Source organism: Python bivittatus, unplaced genomic scaffold (genome assembly GCF_059951505.1).
Source record: "Python bivittatus isolate LINGU-HERP-01145 unplaced genomic scaffold, Pbiv_v1 ctg000160_np1212, whole genome shotgun sequence".
NCBI classification, from domain to species: Eukaryota; Metazoa; Chordata; class Lepidosauria; order Squamata; family Pythonidae; genus Python; species Python bivittatus.
The window spans coordinates 1,738,881-1,751,750 of record NW_028277076.1 but is presented as its reverse complement, the minus strand read 5'-3'; the positions used below and the strand labels follow the sequence as shown (position 1 = coordinate 1,751,750).

Genomic DNA, 12,870 nt, shown 5'->3' with positions numbered 1-12,870 from the left:
TTTATTTCAGCCAGTGAACAGGAGTTGACGGGTCATACACAGCATCACAAGTACTACCAGGACTGCAAAAAATCACCCACAATTTGGGAGCAATAACCCAACTGCAGCAACTGAGTTTGGGTTATGTTTTATTAGGTGCACATGTGTAAATATATATATATATATATATATATATATATATATATATATATGCATTCTTCCTACTCAAGTATTTGCTAAAATCAACAGTGGAAGCATTAAAGGCTTAAAACATCTGGACACCATATAGATTTAGATCTTTATATATATATATTTATATAGATATTTATAGATATTTATATAACAGTAAAGATGTTTTCCATTACTACAATATAACTCATTGGCTTTGTTTAAAGTTCCTTTTAAGCAACCAGAAGGAAGGGAAAAAAAACAGTTTCACTAGAGTTGCATCTGATATGTGCGAGTCACAAGCTACGACAGTACAAAGCTGTGGGTTTTAAGATGTGCGTTCGACCGTTCCAGGGCAGGACAGCTAAGAGGCAGAGAAAGGACGGATCTCAAGAAAGCAGGATTACAAGTCAAACGGTGGTTTTGGACTCTCCGGGCGGGAGGGACTAGCTTTGCCAGGCCGGCTGGAATTTAAGGAAGAGACGAGAACAAAACAAGAAGGAAGGAAACGGGGAGGAACAAAAGAAGTAAAACAATAGTTAAAATACAGAAAGGAACAGACGTCAAAACCTGAACTCAACTCAAAAGCCACAGATTAAGTTCGGATCAGAGAACTTAAACTGCAAGCAGGGATGACTTAAAGGCGTACTGAGAAGATGGCCAAGACTGGTTTTAGAGGAATGGGAATAGCGCTGGACTCTTTTTAACCTCCATCCCTCGACTCGTACGTAACAGGGCCGGGGCAGAGGGAAATCCAAGCTGGCGGTGGCAATCCTATTTTCCCCGTGTAATGAAATACGTGTCGCCTGCACGCAAGGAAGCAAACGGAACCACCAGGATACTCAAGACATCAAACGTTTTTGTAGAGGTCCTTATTTGTTTTGTTTTTCGTCAGGAGCAAAGGTCATGAAACATTTACACAGCAAAACTCTTTTGGAAATATCAGCGGGTCCGATTTGGCTGAGAAAGGACTAGATTAGCCTTGGTCTCTTGGTGGAAAGTCATCTGCAAGAGGTCATACCACAAAGCTATAGCCGGAGCCACCAGTCTCTCTTTCAACTCCCGTTTGGTATTTCCGAGAACGGAGGGTGACCCGTTAACGTCGACTTCCATCCATCGGGAAAGAACCGCAGGCGTTTTCCTCCGGAAGACTGCGTCATCCAGGAAGCCCTCCCCGGCCACCATACAGGTTGGCCCTGCTTGAAAAGGGATCAGCCTCCTCCACCGGGCCCCCCAATGCTGCACCTTGAATCAATCCCACGTTCCAGACATGATCAAGAACATGAAATCATTCTGTCCACGTTCTCTTTCTGGGTGTGATCCTCATCCAGAGTTGACAACACAAGACCATGTCTTTTTTTGTCTTTACTACAGTAAGCAAAAAAAGGGGGGGGGCTACGTTGCTACGGATTAGGGCTACAGCTGACCGAGGCAGGCAGGACACTGAACCCAAGACGAGTTGGGCATTTTGAGGCATTGATGCTCCTGTAACACTACGCTCCGGAGAGCTCACGGCATTCACATCTCATGCCCTTGAACTAGGACTATTCTAGGCTCACAATGCAATACGGACGCACGAAAGAAGACAAGTGCTCAATCACTAAACGAGCATTTTTTACCACATGGAGGAAGGGGGCAGAGGAGCCGAGGGGAGGCCTCGGGCGGATACTGGGTTAGCGGAGGGGGGGGAACCCAGGCACGGGGCTTGTCACCAGCTGTCTACAGGCCTTGGGTTATAGGTCTAAGAGGGAAGGTTCAGCTGGTCGGATTATACTGGGTCGAGTAGGTGAAGAAGGGCCTTTCCGGCTGTGAAGGCAGAGAGAGAGATAAAAAAAAAAAATCAAGAAGAGAAACACGCATACGGAGATTAGCATGGTGGCCAACTGCAATCGGTCATGCTTCTCACCACCTCATCTCGGCCAGTACCATAGCGTCATGGAAACTTCCCCAAGAGCAGCTCCTAACCAGCTTTTTGACCCTTCTTAAATCCAAATCGCTGTTTAAAGGAAGCTCTCGTGACTGATGGGTGGAATCTGGTGGCCGGGGTTCCAGATGGGATCCACCCGGGGCTTTCTCCAGGGAAGCCAAACCCCACCCCGTGGAAGGGGGTCCTGGCCGCTAGATGACTGTTGAGAAGCATGAAGCACAACTATGGTGATGGTGCTCTTCCAAGCGCATGAGGAAGAATGTCAGTTGAAATGAATATGCCCTCTGCGAAGGGCTGTTCTTTTTCTGAAGTTGCCAGCTAATGGTCAGCCCTGGGCACTTAGGGCAAAGCGGGGGCTGATCTGTACCTTCCTGAGCAAAACGTGTTCAGAAAGCTCTCTAGGGCTTTAGTCTGCTCACAGACTGGGTGATGGAGAGCCCCAGTCCCAAATGGTGACTCCCCTCACCATCTTCCTAGATGTGAGGACCATTCCAGTGGGATGGGTGCAGTGAGATCTTTCCTGGAATGGGAAGCAACCGTTGGGTGATGCTTTCAACTCAAGTAGAACTTGATTGGATTAACCAACGGCTTCGGTACGAGGTGAATGCTGGAAAATCCTAGCTACTACAGGCTTTTTTTTTAAGAATTGTGGAAGAAAGTTGGGGGTATCTGACTGAGCAAGCATGGACCTCCTTCTCCAAAGGCCTGCAAGGCCATCTTCATTAAGAAAGTGCCTCTGAGGCAATTTCCTAAAGTTGCAAGAACTTAATGGCTATGTCCATGTCATTTTCATGGCCATAATATGAAAGGGTCTTCTGGTCTGTTTTTCAGCTTCGCAGCTTAGGCTCCAGCCCTGGTTTTCCATCTTTCTTAAGGTTGACTAGGGGCGGTGACCTACATGGGCATTTCTGAGGTCCATCAACCCCAATTTGCTTTGGGAGATGGCAAGTGGAGTAAATGAAGAGGCCAAACAATAACTTACTCTATCAGTTACATCTTGCCCTGCAGCTCTGCTGGCTTGTAAAGGAGACCATGTGGCCTTTTCCAAGTCATTTCAAGCTTATCTTCTCAGCGCTTCCTGTAATCCCAGCTTTGGGGCAGACAATAGTTCTTAAGAGTAGGTCCCAAAAGGAAGCAAAGGGCAACAGAAAGGCCAGCTCTTGTAAATAGTTCAGCAAGAACTGGATAGCCATGCCTGAATTGAATTGGACTGACTAGAAGCAGGAAAGTGATGGTGGATCGCCACGTTGCCAGTTGGGCTACGGGCCTCTGATGTAGAATAAAGAGGGAACCAGCCACAGGTTTGGAGTGGTGGAATGAGATATGTTGGAGATTAGTGTGACCGCCTGTTTACCATTGGCCTCCCCCTCATTTTCTATGTACACAATGACAGGATTTCACAGCAAGTACCCCATTAAGCTCTGGAGTCCACCTAGTCAAGACTGAGCCTCTTAAAGAGGACTTTCTCAGCATTTCTTTGAAGAGTTTTCTTATTTTATTTTATTTATTTCAAGCCCACTGCTTCCTTTTCCAATCTCTCTCTCTTTCTCTCTCTCTGTTTTCCAGGAAGTCATTGCGGTTGCTCCCGCTGGGGAACTAATAAGGACTTGTGCTTATTGGGGAAGGAGGAATCTGGGTAAATTCCTTCCTGTTGTGTATTTTTTTCTGGCACATAGACATGTACAGACACATACACACACACACACATACGCAAAAGGATTGGGGAGGGACTTGGCAATCTAAAAATGTCCATTTCAGGAGTACATTCATGCAAATCTAAGCAGAAATATGTGAATAACCTTAGTGCATAACATTTATGCTGGCCATAAATGTTGACCTTCTTGGCTGCAAATGCTATAACTGGATTTGTTGAGTGACTGTGTGGGTCAGTATTCACTTTTCAATGCCTTGGACCTCCCTATTATGCAAATGAGGAGCTTATGTTCCTCCAGATGTTGGTGGGCTATGGCTCCTAGAAGCTCCATCCAGCATAACAGAGAAGGGGCCATGCTAGGAGCTGAAGTTCATCAACCATCTGGAAAACAGGAATTTCCCAAGCCTTTCTAAGTCTCTGTTCCTTAACTGCAGTCTTGGTCGTTGGGCTTTTAACAGGGAAAAGGTACAGCAAAGGTGCCAGCTTGGATGCCCAGCGTCAACAACAGGATGACAAAGGAGATGACAACATTGAGATATTGGATTCTTGCAACTGCTCTACCTAATTTCACAGAATTTTATGGGGGCTACTCAGTGTTTCCCCACCATCTGTTTCTCCTTCCCCCAAATTAAGGTGGGGAAGGTGCAATAGTTGCTTGATACTGTTTGAGGGTGCTAGGACGGTCTGTCCAGAAGGATTCCCAGGAAAAGAGAATGAATGCAGAGTTGGAGCAGGCTCTGTACTGTGGAGGAAAGGAAATTGTATAGAGGAGATGCCAGAAGGGAGAAGAAAACCCATGATGGGCACTTTCACTGGAAGCATTGTCTACGCCTTCTTCCATGTGCTGAATGGAGGTGATAGGAATTATACAACTGGGCAGCACCTGACCGGGGAAACCTAAGCCAGCACTGAACCCTTAGAGCAGTTTGTGCTTCAGCGTAAAGCTGGAAGGCAGGGGCCGGCCCTTCTGTTCGGGAAGTGGCACGTCGTGACCTGCCAGCCAGCCTGCCTGCCAGCCCTCTGTCCCTGGAGCTGCTGGGGCACAACGGCTAGTCTGGCCAGCTTCTCATTCTACACACTTTGCCACGTGACTGATAGAAGTGGACTTGATGCGACAAGACATGAGAAACGTCCGGTCGGATGTTTTAGAGATTGAGAAGAGAAGCAGGATTGGCGAAGGGCATCATGGTTCTGAAGCTCTGCTCCAAAGTGGCATTCAAGGGGTGAGATCATGGCTCCCCAGCCTCCTTAAAAATAGGAGCCGAGACTCAAACTGCCCTGGGGTGCAATCTCCCAAGTAATGTTCTTGCACCAGTGTCACTGAAACACGCATACTGTACCTAACCTGATGCTGCTAATCTACTGGAATCTGGAAGACACACTAGGAGTCGAATGCTGGGAAGGAATTTTAGATAAATATGAGAATACACACCAGGAATCAAGGCCAGGGGGACCTGGGTTGCGGTTTTGCGCCTGGGGCCCCAGAAAGCATTGCTCCAGGATGAGACAATAATGGGTGGATCAAAGCTGGGACTTAACCTATGTTTACAGGAATGGGCAATGGAGAAGACTTCCCTCTGTCCCACTGCCCAATTTCGTGGGGTCTAACAGGCCCACTACCACGTTTCTTAAATCTTTGCTGCCAAAGATTCTCCCCCTTTGGACTACGCGACTCCAACAGCCAAGAGGTTTGCAGGCCGGAGGGAGACAAAACGGGTATCCCCTACGGACCCCCGTACGGGTCTAGGAGAGGCGAGTGGCAGGAGGGGAGGACGAGATGGAGAGGCAATGGGGCGAGGAGACCGAAGTGCTAACCACACCGACTTGTGCATCAGCGGAGGCCGGGGGGAGTACAGCGAAGAACATACCCGTCTCTGCCAGTCCTCAAGGGTCAGTGATAGTGATTCTGAAAAGATAACACGAGAGCAACAGACACTGAGGCAGAAGGCCAGACAGCTTGGAAAAACACACGGGCTTGCGTTTCCCCACACCGGCTGGTGAGCAAAAGCAAGGCGCAGCCCGTGCTGGCATTCCCCACGACGCGCAAGCACACAGAGGAGAAAAGCGGGTGGAAACCGGAAGATGCAGCTGTCAACAACTGCGCAGTGGACACTGAAAGAGACAACGGATTTAACACACCTCGAGGGACTCACACCCCAGGGGCACTTCGACAGCTGCAACAGTGCGCACCCAGGCCAAGAACAAGGCCTCCAGCCTCAGCAATGGATCGGGTTGGGGGTAAATGCACACAAGCCGCAACACTGCTGAACGATGGCCTCATCCCAGTCTAGGATGTTAGGTCTCTTGCAGTTGCCCCCAGTTTGGTGGTTGCTGGGCGTCGGGGTGACAGCTAGCGTTGCCAGCCAGCATCGCCCAATGCAATCTGAGGGCACTGATTCTGCAGACAGTGGCTCTACCATTGGGCACGTGAGGGCAGGATGAGTCCTTCAAAATACTCATTCAAAGTATTCCACTCTTACAAGACAGGATGGTAGATGAACCCTCCCGGGCACAGACAGAACCACACACACTGCAAAGTTTGATGTGCTTCTTCTCAGTCCCACTCTGGGCCCCATTTTTTCACCCAATGGGAAGAAAAAGAAGGGGGGAGAGAGAAAGAAGAACAAACAACGACAAAATGAAGATGGTTGCCTGTTCACTTCTGGCAAGAGGATGATGCCATCTGGCAAGTGTGAACCAACTTATTCTATATACAAGAGATGGCCGAAGGAGACTTGGTGTGCCATCTCAGCCATTGGGCCATGGGGTGGGGAAGGGGCACCTTACAGAAAAGGGTGAGGAACTGGAAAGGGGGAGTGGGGGAGGAAGAGAGAGAGAGAGAGATTCTGCACCCACTTGATTTGGGAACTCAATCTTAGAGGTGAATTTCTTTTTGCTAGATCCCTTTGAGATACATTAGAGCAGAACCTCTACTGTCTGCAACTGAAGGACTTCCAGCTGAGAAAGACTGATGTCAACATTCATGGACTCAACTCTACTTCTCATGGAATGCCCTATCCTTGTGAAATCTTTAAGGTGGGACCCACTCTCTTGGTGGCTAGCTGCAACGCTGCTACCTCTTGAAGGTTGTTCTACAAATCTTACAAGGAGTGATTTGACCATTTGAAAAAAAATATATGGGATGGGATCTGCAAATTTTTTTCCCATAGCAGCTGGAATGTAGAGTTGGGTCCTAGAAACACCTGTAGAGCACAAACCAGAATCAGAACAGGAACCGGTCATTGCTATATCTCTTTCCCAGTACGTGGGAGCACTTGGGGAGAAGGGGATCAAGCTAACTGCACCTTTTGACATGAGATCCAAACTTTCATGGGGGCTCTGGGGCTGTGGAAGGGGGCAGTATGTCTATGAGTCTGAAGAGAGGGAAAACCCATTGATTTCAACCCACCTCGAGTATCCTGCCTGTATATAGAATAGATAATCTGAATGAAGGAATGAAAAACAGAGTGGAGAAGTTGAGGACGAGAATGGAAACAGGCCCTGGGGAGGATGAACACTGAAATTCAGAAGAGCAGAAGAGAAATGGAAGTAAAGGATCATCCACGAGAAAGGAGAAAAAGGAACCAGTAGATGGGATGGGGTGGAGGAAAAATTAAAACAAGGCTTGTGCAGAAGTAGCAGGACACGCAGACAACCACAGGGACTGACAGATGGTAAGCTGTTCAAAAGAAGAAAGGAACAGGACAGTGAAATCTCCATGGATAATCTCCTAAACATCTGGAAAACAATGAAGGCACCAAGTGGCAACGCTGTGGGTTGAAACAATCATTTGCACAACACAACGTGGCTTGTTTTGCAGGGAGCACAGACACTATAAACCAGCATCCTGCGCCTTTCCCAACTCATCCCTTCCTGCTTTTAGCAGAGAGCTGTGCTGCAGAGCATCAGGCAAGCTCTTTCTCAGGTGGACTAGGGTTTGGGTAGTGATGGAGCGATCCGTCCAATTCACACCCTCCTGTGCTAGGATTTTTTTTTTCCAGCAGAAGACTTGGGAAAAGAGCTCTGCAAATATTGCCAAGCTTTTCTACCTCCCCCCGCCCCAAAAAATCTGAATTGTTTGAAACTCTGCTCCATCCTGGTCATGACTGGAACATTTTGCCTGACTTCTGCAAAGCCAGCTGGAGTATTAAATTTAAAGTTGAAAGCACAGGTAGTCCTTGTTTAGCGACCATTCACAGTTATGATGGTAATGAAAAAGTAACTTTACGACCAATCCTCGCATTTACGACCTTGGCAGGTCTGTAAAGCAAAGGAAAGCTGAAGTCAAATGGTAAGCACAATCACAGTTTCACTTAACGGCCGCTTCGCTCAACAACCAAGTTGCAGGTCCCAATTGTGGTCACTGGAAACAAGGACTACCTGTAGTCATCATATAGGTGAGATCAGAAGCAGCACTCAGAGAGATGCACCTCCTGAGATAACCCAAAACTTTGTAAGTTGATACAGAGAGGAGAATGGAATTTTTTGGCCAGTGCAACGCCTTCTGTCCCTCGCTTTTCTAAAATTGCATATTGGAGGCATTTACAAACCATGGAGAATCCGTCCCTAAATGAGAGAAATAAGCAAGAGGTATGGAGTTTTCCCCTGGGAACCTAGGAAGCCTTTAATTCTGCACTTACCTCTCGGCGTTTTTCTTTGCAACATTTGTACCCATTATACAGATACTGCAATAGTCAGAGCCCTGCTTTGTTTCAGCCCCCCAGTATAATTCAATTTATAATCGCTGAGCTGGGGAAACAGACCTTTTCTTTTCACTGGGCAAAATGACAACAGGGAGCATGGGTGGCTTGAGTCACAGGCCAGCATAAGGAACGGCAGCCCATTGATTGATCCAAGTTATGGATGTTTGGGTCTCCCTCAAGTGTAAGTTTTGGAGCTGCCAAACATGGAATTCCAGGTCAAAGGCTTTTTGTTCGCCAGCCCAAAAAATCCTATTTTAATATCACTGTAAATATTTCATTTGTTCATGTCAAAAGCTTGGCCAGAGAGTTCTCTGATTCAGAAAACGAGGCCAGCCAACTTCCCTAAAATAAGCTGGGTGGGTTTTCTCAAGATTTTCACACACCTATATTCAGGAATAATTCTAGGCAGAAAAAAACCTCTTTTTTTCCCTGAAGGTTAAGACTGGAAGTACAACCCATACCTCCAAAACCTACTAATCGAACAGCAGGCCAAAAATTATTTGATGTGCATGAAGACAAAAATCCCACTGCAAACAGGCCTTATTTCCACCGGATTCAGAATGATTGGCTTCTACTCAACTGTGTATTGCACTTTTTAAATTCAGTAGGACATACCCAAAATCTACATATTTAGGACTGTTCCCACAAGGAACATGCCTTGCTAGTGCAAGGTAATTCCGTTTCTGAAGGACAGAATTCTTCTGAACTTCATCTTACAATAACATCTTTGGGCTTTGCTTCTTCAGGCTGATGTTTGCAAGATTTCCCCCAAGAACACCAGTCAAGGGAGTCTTCTGCCCCTGATGGGGTGACCACATGAGATCCTCACACTCGAGACTGATTCTGCCTTCCGCTTAAAATCTTACAGCAGATCTGTTTTGCCAAATGGGAAATCCTCTGGATTTTTGAAATTAAACAATGCAAAAGAAGAGGGTTGCTATCCCCCCCAAAAGAATCTTGCAGGTGCCCAGGATAGCAAGCCTGGGTTCCGTGGTTATCGAATGTTGCAACCCGGTCAATACAACCTACGATTTTGTAAAAAGATGCTAATTCCAAATCCTCACTCCCCATAACGTCGGCTTGGGTTTCCAGCCCTATGTTCTCCCCCTGTTTCACCCGTGGCCCGATCTCACCTACCTTGGGACCCCAGGGGGTGCACGGTTGGGCCGAGAGGGAACTTGTGGGGGAGGCCCGAAAGGATCAGGAGAGGCCCCCGGCCTGGAAGGCACAGGGGGAGCACCACCGAGGCTGGGACCACCAGCAGGCGGAGGTCCAGGAGCTGGTCCTCGCGATCCAGGCCTGGTGGGCGGGACTGCCGGTGCTCTTCTCTGCGGCGTGGGGCTGGAGGTGGGAGACCTGCCCAAGGGAGAGAAAGGTCAGCTTGGAGAAGTCCTTAGAGGAGAAACCAAAGAGCTTTCAAGAGAGATGAAGGCAGTTGGAGCCAGGCATCCGTGTCTGTTGAGGCACAAGTTCCTTTTCATTCACCACCGTATCTTGCCAAACGGGAGAGTGGAGCAAAATTAAGTCCTGCTCACCCCCTATGCGAGCACGTGGAGTGTGCATACTATGCCAAAAATCCCTCCTGCCAACCCTGGTTCCCTCCTGTCCTGCTATTCATCAGCTTCCTCGGTGGGCTCTCGAATTTTCACACTTCCCTTGGTGAAAATTCTTTCCAGCGGTCTGCAGGCTCCTGGCTTCCTAAATGCCAAGGGAATGACCCACTCCTTCAGAGCGGGAAGGATGAAAGCCATAGAGGGTTCAAATGGTCACAGGCACAAACCAAGAAACAAAATTAGGAAGACTGCATTGTCTGCTCCTCCTCGGGTGACCAAGCTGGAAAACGGAAGCCGCTTTCACAGGGGAGAGAAATCTGGGCATATTGCCTGGATCACGCCTTCTTTCCAACCACCTTTAACTCTCTGGGTTTGGGAGGACAGCTGTGCCCGCTAGGCTTTACGCCAGAAACCTTCCGTACCCCACTTGGCCTCTGAAGGCACCCCAGGGCCCCCTCCCTGCAGGTCCCATGGACGCCGCGATTGGGGCAGGAAACGTGAACACCCAGCCCCCTTCCTTCCCATTTTTGCCGGGGGCGGCCACCTATCTGGCTGAGCAGAGGCGCCAGGAAGGTCAGCAGGGGCCTCCCCTTGCGCCTCGGGTACCTGCGTCCGGACGGTATGCTCTGCACCTGCAGCCAAGAGTCGTCCACCGGCGGAGGCAGCGGGGTGCTGATGGTGGTGGTGTTGATGTCCCCGATGATGTGTAGGGCCTCTTTCAGGGCGTGGTACATGCGCAGCATCTCGTCGCGCCGCTGGGCTTGTTCGACCGACTCCTCCATGAGGGTGTTCTGGTCCCCGCAGGAATAGAGGTTGGCGAGCAGCTCAGAGTGAATGAACTCCTTTGTCTGCCAAAGGGGAGGTGGAAGAGGACACAAGGATGTGCATTAATCCATACAGCTTGGCGACGGTTCCTTTTTGGGTGAGATTCATAGCTGACTTTTTCTTGAGGAGCATCTTCCTTCGACTTCCAACTTCCCAGAATAATCACCCTGAGAGATTGTGGGTGGCCCTCAATCACCCTTACAGGGTTGTGGTGGTGGAATTGAGGGGTCTCCCTCATCCAACCACCTGAACTATCCATCCGAGTGAGACTATCCCCCGCATTTTAGGAACACCCTGGGGGTAATCTCTGGGGGGCCATTCATTATCCATACCCAATCAGGAATTACTGGAAACCTGGGATTCTTCACCCGTTGCCCACTCTTGGTTTAAATCCAAGAATTTAGAACACTTTTTCATAAATGCACCAGCAACTCTGAGAACAGCCCATGAAGCTTGCTTTTCTCTTCACTTTCTGAATCTCTGTATGTGTGTGTGTGTGTGTGTTAGATTGGAAGCTTGATTGTAAGAGCAGGTACAAAGGCTTTGAACCAATGCGTAAAAGAACACAATGGAGCAAAGACGCTCCCTGCATAGGGATATCTTTGCGAGGTAGACTAGGCTGATAGAGGGGACTTGCACCACATCTCCTAGCCAGAATTGAACGAAGTTCTCCCCAATCCCATTCCAACATCCTACAATATGCTCCTTTTTCTGCCAAACGTCTAAGCTGTAGAGCTGGTGGATCACCATCTCAGATGTTCTTGTTTTTCTTTTCCTCCCTCATCTGCTTTCCTTGTTTCCCAAGTCTGTTGAGATGGGAAGCCCAGGGCCAAAAGCTGATGTGCTGCTCCAGAACTTGCAGCTTTTAAGTGAAGAGATGGGTCCAAACAACTCATAAAACGTCATGTAACTCATACACACCATCTGGTAACCCTTCCCTGGTCATACGTACATTGTTTATCATAAGGTGCATGATTGTCTTGGGCATGAGATCACGGATGGTTTTGTTGACGATGGCCATGTAGGAGTCAACAAGGTTCCTGATGGTTTCCACTTGCCTCTCCAGCTGGGGGTCCATTGAATGCATCAAACTGTCGGAGCCGTTCTCTTCTGACTCCCCACCCTGCGCAGGATCGATGGGGAGACAAGGCAGGCCGTTAACAACCAGAAGCCAAAGAGGAGTGCGTTTCAAAGCCCATGATCTCCCACTCCCCATCTAGTTCCCCTGATAACAAGGACAGAACAGAAGGAGATTCATATCAGATCCAAGGCTAGATGTTGTATACTCCAACTTTAAGGGCCCATCATCTTCTTTCGCAGTTTATCCAAATGGTTTACGGAAGAAAGTAGAGGCTGTTCTTCTGAGATATGAAACCAGATTTCATAGAAGGAGGAGTTTTACCATAGGTCTCTTCCTACCACCATCACTCCCTGCTTACATTTCTGTTCCAAAGCACTTATGTATTAAAGGTCTGCAAAATCAAATTCAGATTGGAATTGGGGTTCAGACTTCTGTTTTGATTTGCCAGCCAGGAATCGATGCAGAGGCTTCTGCGCAGAAGTCTCCAGGTTATATGAATTCATTCGAATTGGCATGAGGACTGATGTGCAAATGTGATTCAATTCAGAGACTCAGTCAAGCTGTCTTTGGACTGAATCTCCAGATCTAATATTTACATTATTATGTACGTATCTTGAAGGTCCCCAGGAGCAAAGACTGGGAAACTGGGCATTATTTTTTTTTTAAAAAAGAAGGAAACAAATGACAAAGAAAAATGTATATCTTTTCTTTTCTTTCTAATGTAGCTCGGAAATGGGGGAATATGTTCCAGAGAAGGCGAAAACAAGCAAAAAGAAAAATTCTAGAAAGAATAGAAATAAAATCAAGCAGGCAACGTGGCATGAAGTGGAGAGAAAAAGGGCGAAGGACAAAGTCTCTCTTAAGATACAGGGATAAAAGGTTAAATTATAAAAAGGAGTTTAAAAAACTGATCCAATAAAAAAAAAGTGTAATTGAAAGGGAGATGGTACAGGAAAAGCAGGGACCATCACTTACTTTGT

General features: G+C 47.8%; 1 protein-coding gene across 9 annotated transcripts in view; it reads right to left on the bottom strand.

The window, feature by feature from the left end:
• Positions 1-176: 176 nt before the first annotated feature.
• The window catches only part of DNM1 (dynamin 1), a 59,353-nt gene continuing 46,659 nt past the window's right edge, over positions 177-12,870 (bottom strand). For 3 of the 9 annotated variants that reach the window (XM_088146903.1, XM_088146899.1, XM_088146901.1), the window contains 4 exons: positions 11,762-11,932; positions 10,591-10,832; positions 9,569-9,787; positions 178-1,953 (listed from right to left, as the gene is read on the bottom strand). In XM_088146903.1, coding sequence (XP_088003029.1) covers positions 1,881-1,953; positions 9,569-9,787; positions 10,591-10,832; positions 11,762-11,932 — 705 coding nt within the window. In that variant the 3' untranslated portion in view covers positions 178-1,880. Of the gene's footprint in view, positions 1,954-2,024; positions 5,635-9,568; positions 9,788-10,590; positions 10,833-11,761; positions 11,933-12,870 lie in introns of those variants that run through there. The other 6 variants (XM_088146900.1, XM_088146902.1, XR_015797278.1 and 3 more) reach the window with 5 other exon arrangements.